The sequence below is a fragment of the Pristiophorus japonicus genome, chromosome 12 (genome assembly GCF_044704955.1).
Source record: "Pristiophorus japonicus isolate sPriJap1 chromosome 12, sPriJap1.hap1, whole genome shotgun sequence".
NCBI lineage: Eukaryota > Metazoa > Chordata > Chondrichthyes > Pristiophoridae > Pristiophorus > Pristiophorus japonicus.
This window is the reverse complement of record NC_091988.1, coordinates 177814921-177841518: the sequence shown is the minus strand read 5'-3', so window position 1 is coordinate 177841518 and position 26598 is coordinate 177814921. Positions and strand designations below refer to the sequence as shown.

At 43.4% G+C, this 26598-nt stretch overlaps 2 protein-coding genes across 7 annotated transcripts in view; one reads left to right on the top strand and one right to left on the bottom strand.

Moving 5' to 3' along the window:
• Window positions 1-870: 870 nt before the first annotated feature.
• LOC139277069 (uncharacterized) lies at window positions 871-7694 on the top strand. The gene is made up of 2 exons (XM_070895083.1): window positions 871-1058; window positions 4718-7694. The coding sequence occupies exons 1-2, from the start codon at window positions 919-921 to the stop codon at window positions 5268-5270; spliced, it is 693 nt and encodes a 230-aa protein (XP_070751184.1). The 5' UTR covers window positions 871-918; the 3' UTR covers window positions 5271-7694.
• A 5831-nt stretch (window positions 7695-13525) lies between these two features.
• The window catches only part of acss2 (acyl-CoA synthetase short chain family member 2), a 115639-nt gene continuing 102566 nt past the window's right edge, over window positions 13526-26598 (bottom strand). For all 6 annotated transcript variants that reach the window (XM_070896212.1, XM_070896211.1, XM_070896207.1 and 3 more), the window contains 5 exons: window positions 21412-21520; window positions 19284-19352; window positions 17092-17268; window positions 14629-14703; window positions 13526-14538 (listed from right to left, as the gene is read on the bottom strand). In XM_070896212.1, the coding sequence (XP_070752313.1) occupies window positions 14414-14538; window positions 14629-14703; window positions 17092-17268; window positions 19284-19352; window positions 21412-21520 (555 nt within the window). In that variant the 3' untranslated portion in view covers window positions 13526-14413. The remainder of the gene's footprint in view (window positions 14539-14628; window positions 14704-17091; window positions 17269-19283; window positions 19353-21411; window positions 21521-26598) is intronic.

The following is a 26598-nucleotide window of genomic DNA, read 5'->3' as shown; positions in this document are numbered from 1 at the left end:
TTCTTAATGCTTCAGTGCAGCAACCTGAGTCCTGCACTGTCAGAGGTGTAATTCTTCAAATAAGACATTAAACTAAGATTCAGACTGTCTATTACAAGGTCCTGTCAATCTAGTGGATTTTTTTCTTTATTCATTCTCAGGATATGACATTGCTGGAAAAGCAAGTATTCATTGCCTACCCCTAGTTGCCCTTGAGAAGGTGGTGCAGCCTTTGAAAGAGCTACCCAGAGCATCCCCTACACTCCATTCCGTGACACCATTGGCTGCCGCTACTGGGAAGCCTCCAGTTTGATGACCCCCCCGCCCCGCCCCACCCCACTCACAGAGAGACGGGTCAGGTGGGTGCTCCAGGAATAGTCTGCAGGGAGTCAGGGCGAGAATGGGGGTTGGGGATGGGGAGAATAGGGGATGGGGATGGGGAGAATGGGGGTTGGGCAGGGAGACACTGGGGAAATAGGGGTCGGGAAAGACTGGGGATCAGGGAGAGAGTGGGTAAGGACAACAGGTTTCTTTCTCTAAATTACAACAATCGGACAGCTTCTTGGTCACTTTTACTGATAATGGCTTTTTATTTCCATTATTTTAAGAACAATTCAAATTTTCAAGCTGGCATTTAGTAGGATTTAAACTCAGTGTGCTAGGATTATTAGTCCAGTAGCATAACCCCTACGCTACCATAATGTGCCTATTGTACTATAAATATGTATAACTAGTGCGGGGAGATAGGTATGTGGCTGCAGGATGGAGAGCTGCAAACAGCTCGATGCCCTGGGAATGTTGCAGTGCAAATTCTAAGCTTGACCCACAGGGTGTGGGGGCGGGTGGGTCCTCCCATCGGCAGGGGGCGCTGTGCGTCGTCCCATCGGCAGGGGGCGCTGTGCTTTCAGGTCCGCTCTCGAGTGTCACGGGCTCCCAGAGATGGAGGCCGAGTGCAGGCAGTTCCACTCGTACAACTTCGCGGCGGATCAGGTGTTCCAGCGCGGCCTGGCCCAGCTCGGAGAGGCGGCGCGGGAATCCGAGGAGCAGCTGCTCGAGGCAAAAATCTACTACTACTCCAGGTACAGGCCGAGCGAGTGCCGGCCTCACGTCGCGTCACCGCCCCGACCCGCGCATGCGCTCGAATGGAGTCACCCCCCTCTCTCTCCCGCGCATGCGCCCTGTCAGCAGCTGGCTTGTAAGCAAGCGGGGAAACCCTGAGTGTTTGGTTCAGTTCTCGCTCCTCTGGTACACCTAAGTCCAATTACACCACTGCACAACTGCTTTAACTAGCTCAGCCATCCTAAGAGCCAAGCTCCATTTGTTTAAGTGGGTTTGCCACTCTTATTCATCATAAACCTAAATCTTAACATCTCCCTGGAGACACTTCCTCCCCTTCTGTCTGGCTGTATTTCCATCCAGCTGCTCCTGTCACTCTCTATTTGATATGCCTTTGCCCACTATTCCTTTGTTCAGTTTTCTGTTGAGGAGGAGGAGCTGATTTTTTCTCCTGGCTGTCAGCAGTTTCTCTACACATGGCCACATTCAATAACATACAATCTGCAATGTTGGACATCTGAAATTAAAACAATGACAATGGTAGAAAGGCTCAGCAAGTCAGTGAGCAGAACGAGAAAATGCTGTAGGTCTGTTCCCTTTCAGGTCACTTTCAGTGGCTGAGATTTGGGAACATTTGGAATATTACACATATAGAAACATAGAAATTAGCTACAGGAGTAGGCCATTCAGCCCTTCGAGCCTGCACCGCCATTCAATACAATCATGGCTGATCATTCAACCTCAGTACCCCTTTCCTGCTTTCTCTCCATGCCCCTTGATCTTACGGCCAAATCTAACTCCCTTTTGAATATATCTACCGAACTGGCCTCAACAATCTGCGGTAGAGAATTCCACAGGTTAACCACTCTCTGAGTGAAGATGTTTATCCTCACCTCGGTCCTAAACGGCTTACCCCTTATTCTTAGACTGTGACCCCTGGTTCTGGAGCTCCTCAGCAACGGGAACATTCTTCCTGCCTCTAACCTGTCCAATCCCGTCAGAATTTTATACGTTTCTATGAGATCCCCTCTTATCCTTCTAAATTCCAGTGGATACAAGCCCAGTTGATCCAGTCTCTCCTCATATGTCAGTCCTGCCCTCCTGGGAATCAATCTGGTGAACCTTCGCTGTACTCCCTCAATAGCAAGAACGTCCTTCTTCAGATTAGGAGACCAAAACTGAACACAATATTCCAGGTGTGGCCTCACCAAGGCTCTGTACAACTGCAGTAAGACCTCCCTGCTCCTATACTTAAATCCTCTAGCTATGAAAGCCAACATGCCATTTGCGTTCTTCACTGCCTGCTGTACCTGCATGTTAAACTTCAATTACTGATGTACCATGGCACCCAAGTCTCGTTGCACCTCCCCTTTTCCTAATCTAGGTTGGATGGTCAATCATCAATGGTGCCCTGGACTATTGTGGAGCTGCTTAGTTCAGTTACGGGTTTATCAAGTTGCCACGGAGTGTTGACTTGCTTCCAAATTTCCATCTCCAAGCATATCATTTTGAATAACCTTGACATCTAAGCATCCCTGCATAACACCACCCCCCCCCCCCCCCCCCCACCACAACACAACAAGGATAGTCATGAGCTGGTTGTTGAGCAACTGATAAACACTGGTTTAACCCCTTTTACTAGGTTAATAGCAGGTACTAGGAGCTCCTCACAAGCGGCATTGTAAGCATGCAACTCACTATAAAATGTGAGGGCATCACCAACCTTCTCCTGACCATAGCATTAATACAATGGTGGTTGCACCAGTTGGATGTGTGGAGCTTTAGCAGCAGCATTCTGATGCACTGCGGACGGTATGTTACATTATGGGATATTGTTTTTGCATTTGAATAAGAGGTTCAACTGAAGCCCCACCTGTCTGTTCTGGTAATTCAAATGGACATTAAAAGATCCCATGGCACCATATGAAGAGAAGGATGTTCTCAAGCATTCCACCCTCAATAACCACCACCAAAATAAATTGATTTACTAGTTCTTCATCTCATGATTGCACATGGGTCTTTGCTGGAGTAAAATGCTGCTGTATTTGCTTACCCAAGTTACTACACTTCAAAAGTTAGTGATATGAAATGCTTTGAAACGCAAGGCACTAAATAAGTGAAAATTATACGATTAATTTTTATTAATTAATTTCCATATAAGCAAATCCATTTTATTACCAAATGCTTTCTGTGGTATGCTGCATCCCACTGTCCATCTTGAAGGTCGGAATGATATTGGAAAAACATTGATTTGATTGGCTGAAAATAGGCCTAGAACTTGAGGCTTAAATTTTCAGCATCAAGAAGCACACCACTGCTTCCTATTTCTCTCCTTTTGTGGTGTCAATATTATGACCATGCCCAGATGAGTTTACTTGTCTGTGGTGCAGTACCAGATAATTTTTGTTTAAAAATAATCGTTATGCAAAGTTTCAGGTTAAGAGTTTCATCTTTCAGCCAAGTGTGACATCGTCTGATTCATGAGATTCAATAGGAACAGCTGAAAAACTAAAATAAAAGCCTCCATACATACCCTTACATGCCCACCCATACAAGAAACCGTGTCTGATATTTCATATTATGAGTTACTGTTTTGTAGCTGATGTGTCTGGAGGTTTACAGAACTGTAATTAAAAATTAACATCAAACTATTATTGTAGCATATTATCCAAAGAATTGTCAATGTTTTTCTCTATATATGATACTTAACCTACAAAAATAGTGTAAGATTGGAGATTTCCAGCATTTCCAATGACCTGCTGTATAAATGTTACAAAAGAAAAGAAAGACTTGGATTTATATAGCACCTTTCTCACATCTCACAGTGCTTTACAGCCAATGAAGTACTTTTGGAGTAAAAACAGAAAATTCTGTAAATCTCAGTGGGTCAGACGGCATCTGTGAAAACAGAATTAACGTTTCGGGTCTGTGACCCTTCGTCAGAACTGGCGAATGCTCGAAATTAACAAATTCTTAAGGAGCATTAAAAGGGAGAAGGGAGGAAAGAACAACAGGGGAAGGTCTGTGATAGGCTGGAAGACAGGAGAGATTGGAGAGACAAAAGGGATGATGGGCCAAATTGAATTGGTAATGGCGGAAGTTAGAAAAAGATGAGTCTAGATAGGGTGTGAATGGCGGAATAATGACCAGCTGCCTTGGGAAACAGAGAGAAAAAATACATAAGATCGAGGGCGGGGGTTTTGAGTGTAGTCACTGTTGTAATGTAAAGCATAATGAAATTATAATGAAAGCATCTGTTAAATTCTCCATTAGAGATTAGCACCCTACATCAAAAAAAAAAGTAATATTCCTCTGCTCAAAATCAAGAGATCTTACTGCGCAGATTCCATGTAGTTTTATCCTTTCTATACAGGCAAGCTAACAATGTGGTCCAAAGTGGTGACACTGCAAGTGGCGACAGGAGTGTGTGTGTGTGGGGGGGGGGGGGGGGGATAATCAGTGTCATCTAAAAGCTAATGTGTTACTGCTTTGGAACACACTCCAGAACATATAGTTATGTATAAAAATAGAAATGCAGCAATTTATTTTCAAGTTTACTTCACTGTCTCCACTTCTGGGATCCTGCTTGGCTGTGGTCAGGCAGAAGTAGTATTTGTATTTATTTTGACAGAAAGATTACCACTCAGTATATAGAAAAACATTTTTTCCTCACTTTTTCCAGGTTTATCAGACCCATTGACCTTGAAGGCTACAAAGAATGGCTTTCCTCACAAATTATTGAGGCGAAGAATCAGAACAGCTTAGCTGCAGAGGAAGATATGACAAAGGATTTTGAGAAGCTGCTCAGACAAATTCCAAGTGATCCAGGAAAAAATGACTGTTCAGCTACAATAGAAACCACAAAGGTCACTCGCAAACCACCCATAGATCAGCAAGCAGAGAAAATGGAGGATGCAAGAGTGTATTTTCAGAGGAGTAAAGAAATAGAAGGAAAAGGTCACACTGCTCCTTATCAACCAACTGGGAACAGTCACATAAAAGAACCTCATGAAAATAGAACCGTTGGTGACACTGCAAATCTTTCTGCTATGACCACAGCAATGAAAGGGGAAAACTGCACCCTATCTTTCTCTGAAGTTCTTCAGCTTGTGCAAAGTGGACAAGAAATCCCCGGCATTCAAAAACGGAACATTACGCCAACCAACAGTATGCCTACTGTTTCGCAAATGGCAAGGAAGCCCAAACCTTGGGAAAGTGTCAGATATTTTTATTAAGTGATTAAAATCAGGAAGCGTCCTTAATTTATTACCAAGTCGAGATCATTTATTGTACGCGGTTAAAATACGGGCACATCGTGGACTTCCAGATGGAGTTTGAATCTTTGCCCTGGTGGCTATTTGAACTTGGCTACCAGATTTCCCTGGTTCTGCTGAACGCAAGGCTTGAGCCCAAAAAGTTCCATTGTGAGGAAAGGACATGTCCAGTCATTCAACTACAGAGCTTGTATTCTTGATGATCAGAAGAGATGCTATTGATCCAGAGTAGTCTAGCTTCCTGTTTGAAGAATAAGCATAGCAATAATGGGTATTGTAGGGTGGGAGATGTGTAAAGCAGATGATCTACAGCATGTATAATTAACAGATTCACAATTATAAAATTGGATGCTGTTCTCTATATTTTTTTAATTTTTCCTTATTTTTGTAACATAGATGGTACATGTTGATCAATCACTGCTGCTTGTTTCATTTGTCTGAGATAATCTTCAATTGCTTTTGGTTTTGTTTCATAAGCCATGTCTACACTCTTTACAGAAACTGTGGGGTTAATTGTGTGCTCTATGCTCGAACTGTGCTCCGTCAGCATGGAATTTGCCTATATGCTTTTCAGTTAAGAGTGATTGCCACAAAATACTCTTTACGAGAGGAGTTTAGTAATGGTCCCTCCCAGAATGATAAACATGACTGGAGTTTACAGCCCAAAATCCCTGAATAGTTTTATGATGTGCTGGGTGCACCCAGAATAACCTTAAGTACCAAAATGGCAGTTGTGCAGATGATGTCAACCATGTGCAAACTTGTTTTTTTTCCAAGAAAAAAACAGTTCTGAAAGAAAACTGCTTACGCCATCAATTCTTCCACATCCTGGCTTCTCTACAGGACTCAGATTTACGAGAAAATCTCAAGAAACCACAGACTGATACAAGGCCATTCTGGCTTACTTCTTACTATAGACCATTTAAAATTTATTTAATCCGAGTGGGGTAAATTAGAACAAATAAAACTTGATAATCCAGCAAACTGCAGGATATTGGTCTAATATGAACTACATTATTTAATCCTCATCATGACATTTCCATGGCCTCAGCAATGCAGGAACCATTGGTGTCTGAAGAATCCGAAGAGACGTGCAGGAAGGGCAGAATATATGGATCACATCACAACAACTTGTATTTATATAGCATCTTTAATGTAATTAAATGTTCCAAGGCGCTTCACAGGAATGTTATTATACAAATTTGACACCGAGCCACATGAGATATTAGGACAGATGACCAAAAGTTTGGTCAAAGAGGTAGCTCTTAAAGGAGGAAAGACAGGCGGAGAGGTTTAGGGAAGGAATTCCAGAGCTTAGGGCATTGGCAGCTGAAGGCATAACCACCATTGAAGCAATTAAAATTGGGGATGCTCAAGAAGCCAGAATTAGAGGAGCGCAGATAGCTCTGACAGGGTTCCCTTTGTCTCACCTTTCACGCCACCAGTCTCCACATTCAATGGATCATCCTCCGCCACCTTCACCAGTCACATCTTCTCCTCCCCTCCTCCTCAGCATTCTGAAGGGACCGCTCCCTCTGCGACACCCTGGTCCATTCCGCAGTCACCCCAGCACCCTCTCTCCTTCCCACGGCACCTTTCCGTGCAAGCGCAGAAGATGCAACACCTGCCCTTTTACCTCCTCCCCAAATAGTTCTTCCAGGTGAAAGAGAGATTTCCTTGTACTTCTTTCAATTTAGTATACCGTAGTCGCTGCTCACGCTGTGGTCTCCTCTACATTGGGGAGACCAAGCATAGATTGGGCGACCGCTTTGCAGAGCATCTCCATTCAGTCCGCAAGGGTGACCCTGAGCTTCCGGTCGCCTGTCACCTCAATTCTCCGCTCCACTCCCACTCTGACCTCGGTCTCCTATGCTGTTCCAACTAAGCTCAAGGCAAGCTCGAGGAACAGCAACTCATCTTTCATTTAGGCACTTTACAGCCTTCTGAACTCAACATAGACTTCAAAAATTTCAGAGTGTAACCGCTACCAATATTTGGGTCCCTTTCCCCACCCCCCTCTCCGAGCCCGTTTCTTTTTTTCTCCTGGTCTTTAATGGCAGTTGGTCATTATCCCGCCATTCACATCCTATCTTGACTAATGTTTTTCTAATTCCTGGCATTACCATTTGAATTTGGGCTATCATTCCTTTTGTCTCTAATCTCTCCTGTCTTCCAACTCTATCACAGACCTTTCCTTTTGTTCTTTCTTCCCCTCCCTCTTTCAGTGCTTGTTAAGAATCTGTTTTTTCCGAACACTCTCCAGTTCTGACAAAGGGTCATCAGCCCGAAAAGTTAACTCTATTTCTCTCCACAGATGCTGCCTGGCCCACTGAGATTTCCAGTATTTTCTGTTTTTATTCCAGATTCCAGCATCCACAATATTTTACTTTTGTTGTAGTTCAGAAGGTTGTGGGACTGGAGGTAATTACTGAGGTAGGGAGGGGCAAGGTCATGGAGGGATTTGAAAACAAGGATAAGAATTTTAAAATTGAGGCATTGCTTAACTGGGAGCCAATGTAGGTTAATGAGCACAGGGGTAATGGGTGAACGGGACTTGCTCAAGAATCCTTTGCATAAAACACCAAAGGCCAAATTTTCTGGGGTAGTAGCAGATGCGACCAGTGGTGGGTCGGGTTTGAAAGTTTTTTTTGAAAGCGGGTCAGGAACCCAGTCATCTCGCTCCCACGCGCCTTTCCTACAGGGGCATGTCATTGTGGAGCCTCTTCCAACCTGCAGCGGAGGGGTATCCAATTAAAATCATTATGAGGTACTTTACAGGCACTTAAGAGCCTTTCTTCCCCCCACCCACTTTGTAAATTTTCCTGCATGGCCACAGGATTCACACAGCTTGGGAACCATATCTGTCAACCTGAGGTGCGAGTACCGTGGCCATTGCTCCAGCTGATTACTGGACAGTATGGAAAACAAACCAAAATAAAAACATGTTGATTACATTAGTTAAAAGATTGATAGAGATTCTGTTCTACTTGAAAAGCTACTGGTAAATGTTAATTTTTGGCTGTTGCCATCCAACTCAATAGTAAATTACTGCAGTAAATTAATCTGCACTATAAAAATGACACACCATTTAAATAAATGTGTGTTGTTTCTGGTCAGGATTTTCTCACAGTATACTGTGATTGTCCTGTTACACATTAGATCAAGTCATCAACCGTAACAATTTAATTCTCATCACTCATTACACTAGTTCAATTTGCTTTCAGTCCCTGAACATGACTAATTTTTCTGTCTGAGACTTTAGGGAAAATTTCTGCGGAGGTTCTTTCACTTGTCCGTTGTTAACTTCGTGTCTGGCATGCGAACTGTGTGGCCTGCCCAGCGCAGCTGATCGAGTGTGGTCAGTGCTTCAATGCAGGGGATGTTGGCCTAGTCGAGGACGCTAACGTTGGTGCGTCTGTCCTCCCAGGGGATTTGTGGGATCTTGCGGAGACATCGTTGGTGAAGTGTCTACTGTACATGGTCCATGTCTCTACTCGGAACTCCTTCACAGCAAAGGAGCCAAAGGTGGGCAGCGGAAGCATTACAAAGTTACCCTCAAAGCCTCCTGATAAAGTGCAACATCCCCACTGACACCTGGGAGTCCCTGGCCAAAGACCGCCCTAAGTGGAGGAAGTGCATCCGGGAGGGCGCTGAGCACCTCGAGTCTCATCGTCAAGAGCATGCAGAAATCAAGTGCAGGCAGCGGAAAGAGCGTGCGACAAACCAGTCCCACCCATTCTTTCCCTCAATGACTATCTGTCCCACCTGTGATAGGGACTGTGGTTCTTGTATTGGACTATTCAGCCACCTAAGGACTATTTTTTTTTTTTTTAAAAAAAAAGAGTGGAAGCAAGTCTTCCTCGATTCCGAGGGATTGCCTATGATGATGATGTTAACTTCAACGGAAGAGCTGCAGAAATCCCGAAAACATAAGCATCACTTTCACTGTTCGGGCTTCCGCAGCTCTTCTGCTGAACTTGCATAAGATTGTAAATTAAGTGCTTGTGTGTTTTTTGGGGATCCCCATTCATTCTTATGGTGAGTTCCGTATGCACAGGGATCCCGCTACTTGGATTAGTTGGGCCAGCTCACTTAATCCCAGAGATCGTACGAAGCGCTCAAGTCTCCGGGATACATGGGCCTCTACACAGGCCTTTGCATAGAGGCCCAGGACAATAAGTCTCCGTACCGCCGGGACCACCTGGTAAATTCGTAGAAATTTTTCAGGTCGGAGGCATCCGCCCGCGGGAAGCCACCAACCGCAATTACGGGGCCATAATCTCTCTTACTTGTCTCTCATCTGCTTTTCTCTTCTGGTTTTCTTTCTCCTTTCCTTTTGGGTGGGAGCGAGTGTGGTATGGCAGGGAACGATGATGACAAGAGCTGCAGGTCACATTTTTAGGTGGTAAGTACTGGTCACAGGAGGGATCCAGCAAAGGCCATAGACTGCCTTTGGGGTGATGGATCACAAGACTGCAAGGTGACTTTCTGGCTACAGTTGTTGGATGCGGAAGAGATGTGGCCAGATTCACAAGCCGGATTTGGGTTTCTGCCTCATTTTCCCATCCCCACCGGTCTGCAACAACCCCTCTCTACCTCAGCCCAGCATTGGAAGTAGGTGTATGAATGGGGTGTTCATAGAAGAGAAAAACAGGCACGGAGGCCAGAATAACGGGACCTGGGCGTACTTGTGCATCAAACACAAAAGGATAGTATGCAGGTACAGCAATTGATCAGGAAGGCCAATGGAATCTTGGTCTATATTGCAAAGGGGATGGAATATAAAAGCAGGGAAGTCTTGTTACAGCTGTACAGGGTACTGGTGAGGTCACACCTAGAATACTGCGTGCAGTTTCGGTTTCCATATTTACAAATTAATATACTTGCTGTGGAGGCAGTTCAGAGAAGGTTCACTAGGTTGATCATGGGGATGAGTGGGTTGACTTATGAGGAAAGATGGAGTAGGTTTGGCCTCTACTCAGTGGAATTCAGAAGAATGAGGTGATCTTATAGAAACGCATAAGATTTATGAGGGGGCTTGACAAGGTGGATGCAGAGAGAATGTTTCCACTGGTGGGGGAGACTAGAATTAGAGGGCATGATCTTAGGATAAGGGGCTGCCCATTTAGAACTGAGATGAGACATTTCTTCTCTCAGAGGGTTGTGAATCTGTGGAATTCGCTGCCTCAGAGAGCTATGGAAGCTGGGACATTAAATAAATTTAAGAAATAAGACAGTTTCTTAAACAATAAGGAGATAAAGGGTTATGGAGAGCAGGCAGGGAAGTGGAGCTGAGGCCATGATCTTATTGAATGGCAGAGCAGGCTCGAGGGGCCGTATGGCCTACTCCTGCACTTATTTCTTATGTTCTTATCCCAAGAGGAGGAGAGAACAAGGCGAGTTGGTTGTGGATCAGTGGGTAAAATAAACCTAAAAGCAGATCAACATAAAATTAATTAAATTAACTTTACCTGTCATGGGTCTGATTAATAAAATGTAACTAAATTAATCAAAGAAGGGTAACTTTGAAGGTATGAGGCATGAATTGACTAGGATAGATTGGCGAATGATACTTAAGGGGTTGACAGTGGATGGGCAATGGCAGACATTTAGAGACTGCATGGATGAACAACAACAATTGTACATCCCTGACTGGCGTAAAAATAAAAAAGGGAAGGTGGCTCAACCGTGACTATCAAGGGAAATCAGGGATAGTATTAAAGCCAAGGAAGTGGCATACAAATTGGCCAGAAATAACAGTGAACCCAGGAACTGGGAGAAATTTAGAACTCAGAGGAGGACAAAGGGTTTGATTAGGGCAGGGAAAATAGAGTACGAGAGGAAGCTTGCAGGGAACATTAAGACGGACTGCAAAAGCTTCTATAGATATGTAAAGAGAAAAAGGTTAGTAAAGACAAACATAGGTCCCCTGCAGTCAGAATCAGGGGAAGTCATAATGGGGAACAAAGAAATGGCAGACCAATTGAACAAGTACTTTGGTTCGGTATTCACTAAGGAGGACACAAACAACCTTCCGGATATAAAAGGGGTCAGAGGGTCTAGTAAGGAGGAGGAACTGAGGGAAATCCTTATTAGTCGGGAAATTGTGTTGGGGAAATTGATGGGATTGAAGGCCGATAAATCCCCAGGGCTTGATGGTCTGCATCCCAGAGTATTTCAGGAGGTGGCCTTGGAAATAGCAGATGCATTGACAGTCATTTTCCAACATTCCATAGACTCTGGATCAGTTCCTATGGAGTGGAGGGTAGCCAATGTAACCCCCACTTTTTAAAAAAGGAGGGAAGAGAGAAAACGGAATTATGACCAGTCAGCCTGACATCGGTAGTGGGCAAAATGATGGAATCAATTATCAAGGATGTCATAGCATTTGGAAAGAGGTGACATGATGGGTCCAAGTCAGCATGGATTTGTGAAAGGGAAATCATGCTTGACAAATCTTCTGGAATTTTTTGAGGATGTTTCCAGTAGAGTGGACAAGGGAGAACCAGTCGATGTGGTATATTTGGACTTTGACGGCTTTCGACAAGGTCCCACACAAGAGATTAATGTGCAAAGTTAAAGCACATGGGATTGGGGGTAGTGTGCTGACGTGGATTGAGAACTGGTTGGCAGACAGGAAGCAAAGAGTAGGAATAAATGGGTACTTTTCAGAATGGCAGGCAGTGACTAGTGGGGTACCGCAAGGTTCTGTGCTGGGGCCCCAGCTGTTTACATTGTACATTAATGATTTAGACGAGGGGATTAAATGTAGTATCTCCAAATTTGCGGATGACACTAAGTTGGGTGGCAGTGTGAGCTGCGAGGAGGATGCTATGAGGCTGCAGAGTGACTTGGATAGGTTAGGTGAGTGGGCAAATGCATGGCAGATGAAGTATAATGTGGATAAATGTGAGGTAATCCACTTTGGTGGTAAAAACAGAGACAATTATTTGAATGGTGACAGATTAGGAAAAGGGGAGTTGCAACGAGACCTGGGTGTCATGGTACATCAATCATTGAAGGTTGGCATGCAGGTACAGCAGGCGGTTAAGAAAGCAAATGGCATGTTGGCCTTCATAGCGAGTACAGGGGCAGGGAGGTGTTGCTACAGTTGTACAGGGCCTTGGTGAGGCCACACCTGGAGTATTGTGTACAGTTGGTCTCCTAACTTGAGGAAGGACATTCTTGCTATTGAGGGAGTGCAGCGAAGGTTCATGAGACTGATTCCCGGGATCGCGGGACTGACATATCAAGAAAGACTGGATCACTGGGCTTGTATTCACTAGAGTTCAGAAGAATGAGAGGGGATCTCATAGAAACATTTAAAATTCTGACGGGTTTAGACAGGTTAGATGCAGGAAGAATGTTCCCAATGTTGGTAAGTCCAGAACCAGGGGTCACAGTCTAAGGATAAGGGGTAAGCCATTTAGGACCGAGATGAGGAGAAACTTCTTCACCCAGAGAGTGGTGAACCTGTGGAATTCTCTACCACAGGAAGTTGTTGAGGCTAATTCACCAAATATATTCAAAAAGGAGTTAGATGTAGTCCTTACGACTAGGGCGATCAAGGGGTATGGCGAGAAAGCAGGAATGGGGTACTAAAGTTGCATGTTCAGCCATGAACTCATTGAATGGCAGTGCAGGCTCGAAGGGCCGAATGGCCTACTCCTGCACCTATTTTCTATGTTTCTAAAACTTATGGGCAGCCTCACAGAGAAACAACCATGGGAGTTGGATCTTGTAGGAGCAGTAATGTTATGATGTTGGGAAGACTGCATAGTAAGTATACAAAGCTAATGGGCAATACCTAAATGTTTACAAAATTGCTGCATAGGAAGCGGGACAAACAGAAAGGGTGTACTGGATGCAAGAGCTTTAATATAGATAAAATGAGATAACATAATAGTTCTGTTCCTTGGGGATCTTCAACATGGAAAGGTTTCTGCTTGCTCTAATGATTACTGATGTAATTGCATACGAGTTCATTGGTACGGCATTGTAGGAGTGGTTGAAAATACTCAGCATTTTCAGCTTTGTGTGTTTGTCACCACAATGTGAACACATGGAGGTTGGAGCAAAGATTAATTAATTGTGACTGAGTAAAATATTGGCATGAGGGAGGACTATTTAAATGAGTGCTGTCACTGGGCATGTGGGAACCAAAAATTGTTAGGAAAAATACTTTACTGCAAACAAAATCAATATTTAATCTAGACTTGATTTATATAAAAGCTTTAATTGGAGAATACACAATCACATTTATCAGTTAATGCAGTTTCAAAGACTAGTGCAAGGTACAGTATTATCTGCAAGCATAAATATACACCTTAATTTTTGTTCAATAAAAATATGGTAAATAATTGGCTTTCTACAAGTCTAAGTGATCCACATAAACAATATTTGCCTGGTTTAAAATTCTCATCTGGTAAATAAACAGGACCACCATAGTTAGCAGAAGAAATGTCAGGACGGATGTTTCAAGAATTAGAAATCCAATTTTTATTTTTCCCTGCAAAGAGTGGATTTCCCCTAATTTCACTTAAAAAAACTATTTAAGATAACGTGCCCTTATGTCAACACTCCAGACTGAAAGAGCCACTTGTAATCTGAAGTGGTGTAGGACGGGGAAAGCAAATGGCACATTTCTCAATCAATTCATTTTCATTTGTTTTAATAACAGAACAATGTTGCATATTTGTACTCACGTTTTAAAAACGTGTTGGAATGTTTTGTTGCTTTACTGACCCCAAAGCAAAAGAAAATATTTTTTTATAAAAATACAGAACACAATGTAAATAAAACAAATATATTCAAAGCTGTTTTAAAAAGTTACAGCAACTTAGTAATCAAACGTATTGCCAATGGACAGTTTATTCATATTAGTTCTCCATTACAAGATATGCATTAAAAAACAGATAAAGTAATAAGGCAATTACCCACAAATCAATCATTTATCAACGTAATCTGTATAATTACTGCTTCTTTTGGTCCTTCAGTCTCTGGTCTTCCCAGAGATCTAGTGTGCTCTTCTCTAAGTACGCACATATACTTACTAAATTACAAGTCATACATTTCAATTGAGATTGAGTAACTGAATCACTGTTTTAAAGTGTTCTACATCTGTTGCTGAAGAGTTCTTCTATAACTGTCTCATCTGCAAGAGTTGATGTATCTCCAAGATCCCTCTCATTTCGGGCAATGTGCCTCAGAACACGTCTCATAATTTTACCTTTAAGGCAACAAATCAAAAACTCAATACAACAGGTTTAAATGTATTTAATAATGGATAGATGTACTTATACCATATATACCACCTTACCAGAACGGGTTTTGGGCAGCCCAGGAGCATTCTGTATATAATCAGGAGTGGCAATAGGTCCTATTTTTTCTCGAACTGCAATATTCAAAAATAAATTTGTTAAATTGTAGTTCATTTTGTACCAAACATGTTAGTCACTTTCCTATTGTTGTTAACAATACTCAAAGCATCTAGAAGTTTGATACTTTATGCCTTATGCACGAATTGAATACTGTCCATGAAAATCAAAATGGCAAACATTTGTACGGCATGGGAGGTTTTATTAAAAGATGTACTATGGATTTTACTACTTGCACGTAAACTATTATTCAGTGCTTCACATGGCAAGCAGTATATGAGAAATATTTGAAACCCAAGATCCAGAAACACAAATAACAAACAGAATATGGTGGTCCAGTGTGTGTTGGTATAATAGTTTGTTGCACCAAGGAATGGTAGAACATGAAATCATACCAGAGCGTACCCGGACAGCAAGCGATCGGGGGAAGAGAGATGGGCAAGCCACTGCATCAAGTGGCTGGTTACAAAATAGCATTGGTAAAAAAGTCAATGAGGCCTTCACTTGGTGATGAGAATTTCCAAAATGGCAAACATAGGTAAAGTTACTTCGACCAAAACAGATTCTATGTGGCGGTAGGTTAACTATACTTTACATCTGCGCTGTGCTGACAGTTAACGTGCAGTATAATGTTGCTTAAATTCATTGTTACTGAGAACTTAAAACATAGGATTTCAAACTGAGATTCCTGGATCCCAGAAAGTTTGTAAGAGGATTTCAAGGGTTCGCAAAGTCAGATGTTTGTATTTGTCTGCATTTCTGCAACGTCAGTAGGACTTTCCTTTGAGCAGCTGATATGCTTTTTCAGAAATGAGGGCCGTGGGGTGCTTAGCAATATGCCAATATTTGCACACAAGAAAGGATTGAAAACCACTGACCTTGAAAAGTAGGTGAACATTCACCATTACAGCTGCGGTGTAACTGCAACCAGTGCAAAGGCACTTGAGCTTTACGCTTAATACTGAAGAACCCCTGCTGTACTGCCTGCGAGTATCTAACGACGACAGAACACAGGTGACTAATCCAATAGCTAATTTCTAACTTTAGAAATTTCACTGGCGGTGAGAGATTGCTGAACAGAGTGCATTAGATTTAAGTCTATATATGCAGCCCCTCTTTTCCCAGATTTAAGCATGATGCATGCATGTAAAATAGTCACTTGCTGTCCACACCACTCTCAAATGTCCTAACCCTGCACTACTCTCCACTGGCCTGGATGAGTGCAGTTCCAACAACACTCAAGAAGCTCGACACCATCCAGGACAAAGCAGCCCATTTGATTGGCACCCCATCCAGCACCTTCAACATTCACTCCCTCCACCACTGTGGCTGCAGTGTGTACCATCTAGAAGATGCATTGCAGCAGCTCGCGATCTCTACTACAAGAGCAGCAGGCGCATAGGAGCACCACCACCTCTAAGTTTCCCACCAAGTCACACGCCATCCTGACTCAGAAGTATATCGCCGTTCCTTCATCGTACTGGATCAAAATCCTGGAACTCCTCCCCTAACATCACTGTGGGAGTACCTTCATCACAAGAACTGCAGTGGTTCAAGAAGGTGGCTCACCACCACCTTCACAAGGTCAATAAATGCTGGCCTTGCCAGATTCGTTATCCCATGAACGAATAAAAAAAAATCTATTTGGGGCACTCGTTACTACCAATTTAAGACAGCATTGTCCCATAAGTGTGACTCTTTAGAAGCATGTAGACACAGCTCTGCCAACCAGCCTCAGACTGCCAATGAAAGTCCCACAGATGATGGGCTAGTCACCCTATCATTGTTCCATCATCCATTTCAATGGAGTCCCCAACTGTTATTCTTAAACCTTTTTGGTTCATCAACATTTTGACATGCACCAGAATAATCCCTGTAAACAAACGTTCTCATGCAGTGTTTGGTGATGTGCTAAGATCACTGCACTCCAGATCCATTCAGTCACTGGCTTAATGAAAGAAAAGGTGTCTTTGAAAACGCTGGCAACCATACAAAGGAAGATGACACTGTTGGACTTATCTTCCACCAATTCCTTATTTGTATGCAAATGTTGAGACCTTGAAATTACACTGTGGATATTAGTGTACAAATGCCAAAATTGTTTATTTGCAATTCTTTTGTCTGCTATTTTAGAAGTGTAAACCTGTTCATTTTAGATTATTACCCCATATTGTCATTTTAAGGTCTGGGATTTATGAAACACATCCCACTTAATATATTTGGGAAAAGGGGCGGGGGAAGGTGGTGAGAGAAAACTTTTTTTTAAAACCATGCAACTAAAGAAAACACCAGGAAGCAATAAATCAACTTCAATACACATTTTTCAAACCTATTAGAGATTTTACCATTAGCTTAAAAAAAATCTGTTGAGCCCAACTCTACAGTATTCTGGAAACTACCATTACCTTTAGCTTTTAGTTCAGCGACTAGCGTTTTGGTAAATTCATGTCCATCCCTTAGAGTGACAAAGCAGTAGAGGCATTCTCCCTTCACGGGATGGGGGTGACTAACAACAGCAGCCTCTGCTACAGCAGCATCTTCTAGTAATGCAGACTCCACTTCAGCAGTGCTCAAAAGGTGCCCTGATAGTAATGTAAACAGTAAATACTTTTTTCCACTAAGGTATCGTGTTACAAAGTAGCAATAATATAATAATTGACGTTTTATCGACACAATTGAACATTCATCAACCATTCTTCCATGAGTATAAATCTATGATGGATAATTGCTAATATACTGTTAAATGGGGAAGTGACACACAGGGCCCAAGTTTCCACATGATTTGCGCCTGATTTTTAGGAGCAACTGGTGGAGAACGGACTATCTTAGAAATCGCAATTCTCCACATTTTTTTTTCTGCAGTTCTAGTCAGGTAGAACAGTTCTACTTTGGAACAGAATTTTTTCTTCAAAAGGGGGCTTGTACGGCCACTGACGCCTGATTTCAAAGTTTCCACAGTGAAAACGTACTCTAAACTAACTTAGAATGGAGCAAGTGAAGTTTTTTGTAGAACTGAAAAAACCTGTTCTACACATTAAAAAAATCAGGCGCAGGTCACAAATTAGGCGTAGGGAACGAGGGGGGGAGGGAAGTCATTAAATTCTACAATAAATCCTTATTTATACTTCTACAAATATTATACAAATAAATCCAACGTGAATAAACATTTATAAGCAAAGAAAAGATTAAATAAACCATCTTCCTACCTGTGTGAAAGTGCTTCAGCCAGCCTCAAGTTCGTTCGTTCGTTCCCGACCGCAGCAGGGGGGGGGGGGGGGGGGGGAAGGGGGAAGCCGTTCCAGACGGCGAGCGGGCGGGAGTGCGGGCCCGATCGACCGAACGCAGCGGGGGGCGGGGGGGGGGGGGGGAAGGAAGCCGTTCCAGACGGCGGGCGGGAAGGAGACAGCGAGAAGCCTGCAGGAAGCCTCAGAAGTTGCTCACCCCTCCCCTCAGAGCCTGTTTGTTTCTTTTTTCTCCTCTTCTCTAATGGCAGTTGGCCATTATCCCACCAGTCACATCCTATCTTGATTAATGTTTTTCTAACTCCTGGTATTACCATTTCAATTCGGGCCATCATCCCTTTTGTCTCCAATCTCTCCTGCCTTCCAACCTATCACAGACCTTCCCTTTTGTTCTTTCACCCCTCCCCCTTTCAGTGCTCGTAAAGAATGTGTTCTTTCCGAACACACTCCATTTCTGATGAAGGGTCGTTGACCGAAACGTTAGCTCTGCTTCCTCTCCACAGATGCTATCTGACCCGCTGAGACTTCCAGCATTTTCTGTTTTTATTCCAGATTCCAGCATCTGCAGTATTTTGCTTTTGGAATTCCTAAAGTGTGTACAGGACTCCTTCCTCAAGCAGTATGTTAGTAGGCTTGCGAGAACAGAAGCATTACTAGAACTGGTTACGAGTAATGAACTAGATGAGGTAAATAGAGCTTCCACTACACTTCCAGCAAAGTTACTGCAGTGAAGTTAAGAGGGGCTCCGAGGAAATGGCAGGCCTGTCAGCATATCACGAAGTTCTCAGGCAGTCTGCTGGTACATCTTTTAATGAGTTAATATATAATTTCTGTAGCTTTTCTCATTTAGTGACACAATCACCGGGAATTTCCTTGGGGGTTCTCCCGATCTGCCACCAGAAGTTCTGCGAAGATTGGTGGAAACCCCATTAAGCAGCATAAAGTGGGTTTACACTGAAGTTATGGTGACCGATCGGGAAATCGGGAGATTTCCAGGAAATGTGTTTAGTTTTGAAACACAGGCACAATGAGCTGAATGGCCTCCTTCTATGCTGAAATTTAGATCATTATTTCTAAAGTGTGTTACGGTGCTTTGCACTGACACGACAGTTAGAGTAAATGCATCCTGAATCTGGCATCAGGACCTGACCTAATAAAACCAATTTAGTGAGACTCCCTACAGCAAGTAGTTCCACTTCACTTCAGAGTTAGTTTAGTTCTTCACACTTGATTTACACTCCAGATTTAGAGTTGATGAGAAGTGGTGAAGTCTTTGCACCCATTCTAAACTTGTGAATGCACCCTTAAGAGTATTTGTGATTCATAATACTAATAATTTGAACTATAAATCTTACCAGATACATTCAGCATGTCATCAATCCTTCCAGTGATCCAGTAATAACCATCTCCATCTCTCCTGCAACCTGTCAGTCAAGATTCAGGAACTTCAAAGTTAAGTTGTGTTTAAATTCAATACATAATTATTCAGTAAAAATGTGAATCAGTATACAGACTGTACAAAAATATTGCTAATTAATCGGATATTAAAAAACAATTCATGCATTCGTAAAATGTACAAGTGTTCAAGAACAGTTTGGTTCACAGTCAAAGAAGGAAAGAACTTGCATCCATATAGGAATTTCATGACCTCAGGACATCCCAAACCACAGCCTTCCTGATAAAGTGCAACATCCCCACTGACACCTGGGAATCCCTGGCCAAAGACCGTCCTAAGTGGAGGAAGTGCATCCGGGAGGGCGCTGAGCACCTCGAGTCTCATCGCTGAGGGCATGCAGAAATCAAGTGCAGTCAGCGGAAGGAACATGCGGCGAACTAGTCCCACTCTCCCTTACCCTCAACGACTGTCTGTCTGTCCCACCTGCGACAGGGTCAGCGGCTCTCGTATTGGACTGTTCAGCCAGCTAAGGACTCATTTTAAGAATGGAAGCAAGTCTTCCTCGATTCCGAGGGACTACCTCTGATGATGACAGATAATGAAGTACTTCTGAAGTGCAGGGAAATGTGGTAGCCAGTTTTCACACAGCTAGATCTCACAAACAGCAATGAGATAAATGACCAGATACCGGTTTTCTTAGTTATGTTGGTTAAAGGTTAAATATTGGCTTGGGCACCAGGAGAACTCCCCGGCTTTTCTTCAAATAGTGCCATAGGAACTTTTATGTCCACCTGAGGGTAGACGGGGTCTCGGTTTAAGATCTCACCCGAAAGATGGCACCTGATAGTGCAGCACTCCCTCAGTACTGCATAGAAGTGTCAGCCTGGATTGTGCTGTAGTGGGGCTTGAACCCACGACCTTTTAACTGAGAGGCAGTGCGATCACTTCACCAAGCCTGAACCCTTGGCCAAACTGCCAAAGCCACTTTAAGAAGCTCCTTCAGTGAATGTATTTAAACTATATACCTAGTTACATATAGTTTGCTGTTTGGAACATGTGACAATTGTTTCTAAAAACTGAAATTCAAGACACAATTATATTTAAAGACAAGTAAGTTCATTCTGAACTTAAAAAGATTCCTATGCATCTGAAACAGAGTATTAGATGTCATTGCATAAGTGTGCAAACATCTGAATTGATACAAACTAATACAATTATTCAGGATTTGTTTGTGGCATGGTTGATATATTACATGTTTATAAATGATATAACATTCTGTGTGTTTATCCAATTGGTCTGTGCTAATCACACAGTGATGTTGGTCACATGGTTAGCATGCACCAATCACTTACTAGACCAAACATGAAGCCATTACTTTTCCACACAAAGTGTAACATTTAAATATATTAAAATTGACTAAGCATTTAAAAGCTGTAACAAATTTGAATTAAATAAAACAATTATGAAATTGTAACTGAAAGCAAGTGCTCCATGAAGCAGTTTTGAAGTGAAGCCACTGTTGTAATGTAGAAAGGCAACTGGGGCGAAGGGAGGAAGGAATACTCAAGAGGTCAGAATTACTGGAATAGTGTGTTTCGGGGAAGGGTATTTTGAGTAATTTTAGACTGTTGATAAACTCTAATTGTTATAGTATTAGATGTAAAGTTTACATTTGCACCTACATTTAACTTAAAAGCACTCAAAACATTTTGTTGGGATTTTACATAAATATATATATACAAAGCACAAAGATTAATATCCAAAATGGACACTGATGCAGTGATGTGGAGCACATATATACTATTTTGCTATGGATTGTGTTAAAAACAATTGCAAATCCCAATGAGAATGAAGCATTGAGGGATCAACTTAACATTTCCTGCAGTTCAAGAGTCATTACATTAGGAAATCCATATCTGGAGAGTCGAGTTTCTGGTCTAATGCACGCCCTAATCCATTAAATGATCTTAAGCTCATATACAAAACATGACTGGGGACTTAAAAATAACTTACACTTGTCGCTAAAATTGGCACTTAAAAAATACACTATTCAAATATTCATTACTAGTCTGGTTTAAGCAACTCACCATCTCCTGTGACAAAATATCCAGGAAACTTTTTAAAATAGGTGCTTTCAAATCGTTCATGGTTGCCATAAAGTGTACGCATTATAGATGGCCAAGGCCTCTTGAATACCTGTATGTAAAGGTTTAAAGAATAGGAATAGTTTAAATGAAGTAATATCATCCATTAATATGTGTAAAAATATTTAAAACAATGCACATTGACGTAAAAAAATACATGCCACACATAGACAAGTTAATCACTAATAGTTTATGGGGGGGTCAAACTACACAACAGAATTAATCTGCGTACTTCAAGGTTCAATGATAGCTGCAGTGTGTAAAATCATGCTGTTAAATTTAAGTTTTGTTTTAATAAAGCATTAATTGTGCAGCTATGATTGATGTTATAACAATGATGAGGATTGTTTTTAAATAGTGCTCTCGGTAATAGAAATCAACAGACACAAACTGGAATCATTGTTAGATTCCACAGGGAAGTTGTGTGTTTGGGGGAGGGGAGGGGGATGGGGAGAGAAATGCAGTGAAGTATAAATTGTAACAGATACCACTACAAGAGGAACCGGGTCCTCACCAATTTCAGAGACTAGCTGCAAATCACTGGTGCTTCCATTTTAACATTACATTTCTGCTTTTTAAGATTCTGCTGCTATTAACATAGAAACATAGAAAATAGGTACAGGAGTAGGCCATTCAGCCTCTCGAGCCTGCACCACCATTCAATAAGATCAAGACTGATCATTCACCTCAGTACCCCTTTCCTGCTTTCTCTCCATACCCCTTGATCCCTTTAGTCGTAAGGGCCATATCTAACTCCCTCTTGAATATATCCAACAAACTGGCATCAACAACTCTCTGCAGTAGAGAATTCCACAGGTTAACACTCTTGAGTGAAGAAGTTTCTCCTCATCTCAGTTCTAAATGGCTTACCCTTTATCCTTAGACTATGTCCCCTGGTTCTGGACTTCCCCAACATCGGGAACATTATTTCTGTCCAGTCCCAACAGAATTTTATATGTTTCTATGAGATCCCCTCTCATCCTTCTAAACTCCAGTGAATACAGGCCCAGTCGATCCAGTCTCAAATCCGGCTGTCCAAAAATTGGAATTGTCTGAAAACCAGACATTGAGTAAATCCCATTTGATATTCAGTAAAATAAAATCCATAATTATTGTCCAAAAACCGGCGGGCCGGACTAGTTATCGACTTCGCTGCTATGTTTTAAATGGCATGCAATCAATCCGAGCCTTGCCGAATGACCCTCAACCCAGCCCAACCTGACCCGCATCACCATTAGTAGTTTGTCTGTCTCGGTAGCATACGGACGCTCTTGATTTTCTTGCCCGAAATCCGGAAAAATCCAAAAATCGGCAGAGTCTTGGTCCCAAGGTGGCCGGATTTGAGACGTTGTACCTGTAGTGTGTTTGACCACCGATTCATTAATTTTGAATTGAGTGCTGGATTATGGATCAAGGAAAGCAAGAAAAAAAATGAAGGGAATTTGCTGGTGAACAAATGTTCTTAAATGCATACGTGACATGAATGCCCCCTAATGGAAGTAATGGGAAGCAAAGCTTCGACACTGACTGGACACATTCAAAGCACCAATGACAGACTTTTTTTGGAAGACTGCCACAATTATTTGAAATCCAAATTGAAATAATTTTAGCCCTTGAATATTTAAAGAGTCAAATGCAGTACCTTCCTTCAAACAATATCAAAACTTGTATACAGTCGGTACATTTAGCAGCCCGAGACCAGTTAAAAAGCTTCTCATCATCATTATAACATCAATCACAACTGCATAACAATAAATGCTTTACTAAAACAGAAGAGCATGAAGTTGATTTCACAACTGGAGCTGTCACTGAACCTTGAACTATGCAAATTAGTTCTGGGTCAGCCAGGCAAGTTCCTTGTTTTTGCTCTGCATCCAACTAGACTTTAGCTGAGAGTGTTTGATGCTGACACTGAGGAAAACCAACTCTGCTACCAAGTACTTTGTGCATGTGTCATCATACTTCCCTGTGCAGAGCTAGTCACCCAACAGATACATTTTAAAAATAAGGGGCCAAAATTGCGTATCGTCCTGTTTGGGGCGGTATCCTTCACGAAGTGGGACATTCTGCGCCTGCCTCGGAAGCAAAATTTGGGTTCCCGCCCCCGAAAGGAAGCGGAGCGCAATGTGGGGCACTCCATTTTCTCTTGGGGGCGCTAAGCGCGCGCAACTCAGAATGCTACACAATCTCTCCGCGTAGCGCTGACGCAATCACAGGGTCCTTCCCTTCCGTTAAAGGGGAGGGCCGCTGCGATTTCTGCAGAGGTTTTGAGGGGCCTCCGCTAGGCCACCAGGGATGCGGGGTGCCATGGCCGCAGCCCGGCACCGAAGCGGAATGCCAGGCTGCACCATCGCGGCACAGACCCCACGGAAAGCTGCACTGAGGCTCGGCCGTAAGTCGGCAGAAAGATCAAAATGGCGGCGCGCATCTTCCCTTTAAATTTCACCCCGCAAGCGGAGTGCAGCCCAGTTCATGACCCGCGAGGCTAGCGCTGACATCACCCACAGAAGCCTCACGGGGCACTGGTCAATTTCCGTCGCGTGTCATCGGTGGAGGCGCAGTGGCCCGGGCTCTAGGCCTCTGCTAACTCCCGCGCAATTTTGTAGGAGCCGGTAGCGCTGCACTTGGCGAGAAATGGTTTGCGGCAAATTAGCGCTCCCGCTCCCCACCCCCCGACGCGCTAACGGCAGTCACTAATCTGCCGAATTTCTCCCCTTAAAATCTTTGGACAGTGAAGGCAGCAATTTGTGCATATAGATAATATTCACATTGTCTGCTAATAGTTGGCACCCATCATTAGTATGTCACAAACCATTCATTCTATATTATACCTCGCCCAAGCAGCTGAAAGGCAACATTTTTTTTTTTTAAAACCTCAGGAAAACACACTCTCCTGAGGCGTCACTCAATAGCAGTAGTGACCAGATCTTTCTCCCTTCTGGCTCAGGGAAGCTGCGACCAATTGCAGCACTGTAACGTTTGCTCTGGTTCAGATAAGTTAAAAACAGACCAAGAATTCAACTTGAAACCTTCTATACGGCTTTATGAAGAAAAATAGGATAAACTTGGATTTATATCGCACCTTTCGCAAGTGTTTCTAAGTGTTTCACAAGCAATGAAACTTGAAGGTGTAGTTACTGTTGTAATGTAGGACATCGTGGGCCACTCCGACCTGTGAGAGACCACCACCGCAGGCCGGGAGGATAAAGAGCTGGAGCATGCCACTGCAGCTTCCAGTGCGAGCTGGCACAAATGTGCGACGGCTTCGAGGTGGGCGACTGGGTGACGTCATCAGGACCTAGGTCGCTGTTTGGAGCGTGGGCAGAGGCATCGGCTGGGCCTTGGTACAGCAGAGGAGTGGGAAGGTCGTGGCAGACTTGCGATGAGTGATCAGGGCAGAGGAGCGATGAGGGATCGTAGCTGAGATTTGGTGGGTGATTGTGACGGAGGTTCGGCGAACGATTGGTGTGGAAGTGCAGTGAGAGATCGTGGCAGAGGTGCGGCGAGTGTTTTTGTGGCAGAGGAGCAGTGAGAGATCGTGGCGGAGGTGCGGCGAATGTTTGTGGCGGAGGTGCGGCGAGAGATCGTGGCGGAGGTGCGACGAATGAGGGTACGGGGCCCAGAAGCAGCACGGACCAGTCCACACTGTGATATGTGCGCACACTAGGTCCATGCAGGAGAGCAGGTCTCCAGTCGTCCTGGTTAATCCTTGCCACTGCATAAAGGCCTAGCTCTGTCAAGTCGAGGTAGTGGCTGATGTGCAGCGGTCACCACACGTTAAAAAAAATCCACGCACAGGCATCTTCCACCCCCTCAATTGGAGTTCAGGACTGGAACATTGGGCCCTTCATTGAAACATCTGTGAACTCATGTAGAAACAAGTCATCCTCGTCCAAGGGACCGCCCATGATGATGAATGTAGGGAGACATGGCAGCAAAATTACACACAGAAATTAGATAAATGACCAGATAATCTGTTTTCGGGATGTTGGTTGAGAGCTAAAATGTTGACCAGGATACTATGAAAACTTCCCCACTCTTCTTCAAATAGTGCCATAGGATCTCTTGTGTCCACTTGAGAGGTTGAACATTTCATCCGAAAGACGGCACCTCCAATTGTGCAGCACTCCCTCAATACTGCACTGAAGTGTCAGCCGAGATTGCGTTTCCAAGTCTCTGGAGTGGGGATTGAACCTACGACCTTCTGACTCAGAGGCAAGAGTACTAACATGAAGCCAAGACTAACTTAGTATTACACACCAGGCCCATGGGGAACTCAAAAGTTAAATAAAGAGAAGGATTCTTCTAAAATCAATTCTCCTTTTGACTAACTTAAACAACAAGAGCGATCAGAGGCTGGGTATTCTGCGGCGAGTGTCTCATCTCTCAACTCCCCAAAGCCTTTTCACCAGCTACAAGGCACACGTCAGGAGTGTGATGGAACACTCTCCACTTGCCTGGATGAGTGCAGCTCCAACAACACTCATCCACTTGCCTGGATGAGTGCAGCTCCAACAACACTCAAGAAGCTCGACACCATCCAGGACAAAGCAGCCCACCTTGATTGGCACCTCATCCACCACCTTCAACATTCACTCCCTCCACCACCGGCGCACTGTGGCTGCAGTGTACACCATCTATAAGTTGCACTTCAGCAACTCACCATGGCTTCTTTAGCAGCACCTCCCAAATCTGCGAGCTCTACCACCTAGAAGTACAAGGGCAGCAGGCGCATGGGAGAACTATCACCTGCAAGTTCCCCTCCAAATTACACACCATTCTGACTTGGAAATATAGAAACATAGAAAATAGGTGCAGGAGTAGGCCATTTGGCCCTTCAAGCCTGCACCGCCATTCAATAAGATCAGGGCTGATCATTCCCTCAGTACCCCTTTCCTGCTTTCTCTCCATACCCCTTGATCTCTTTAGCCGTAAGGGCCATATCTAACTCCCTCTTGAATATATCCAATGAACTGGCATCAACAACTCTCTGCGGCAGGGAATTCCATGGGTTAACAACTCTGAGTGAAGAAGTTTCTCCTCATCTCAGTCCTAAATAGCATACCCCTTATCCGAAGACTATATCCCCTGGTTCTGGACTTCCCCAACATCGGGAACATTCTTCCCGCA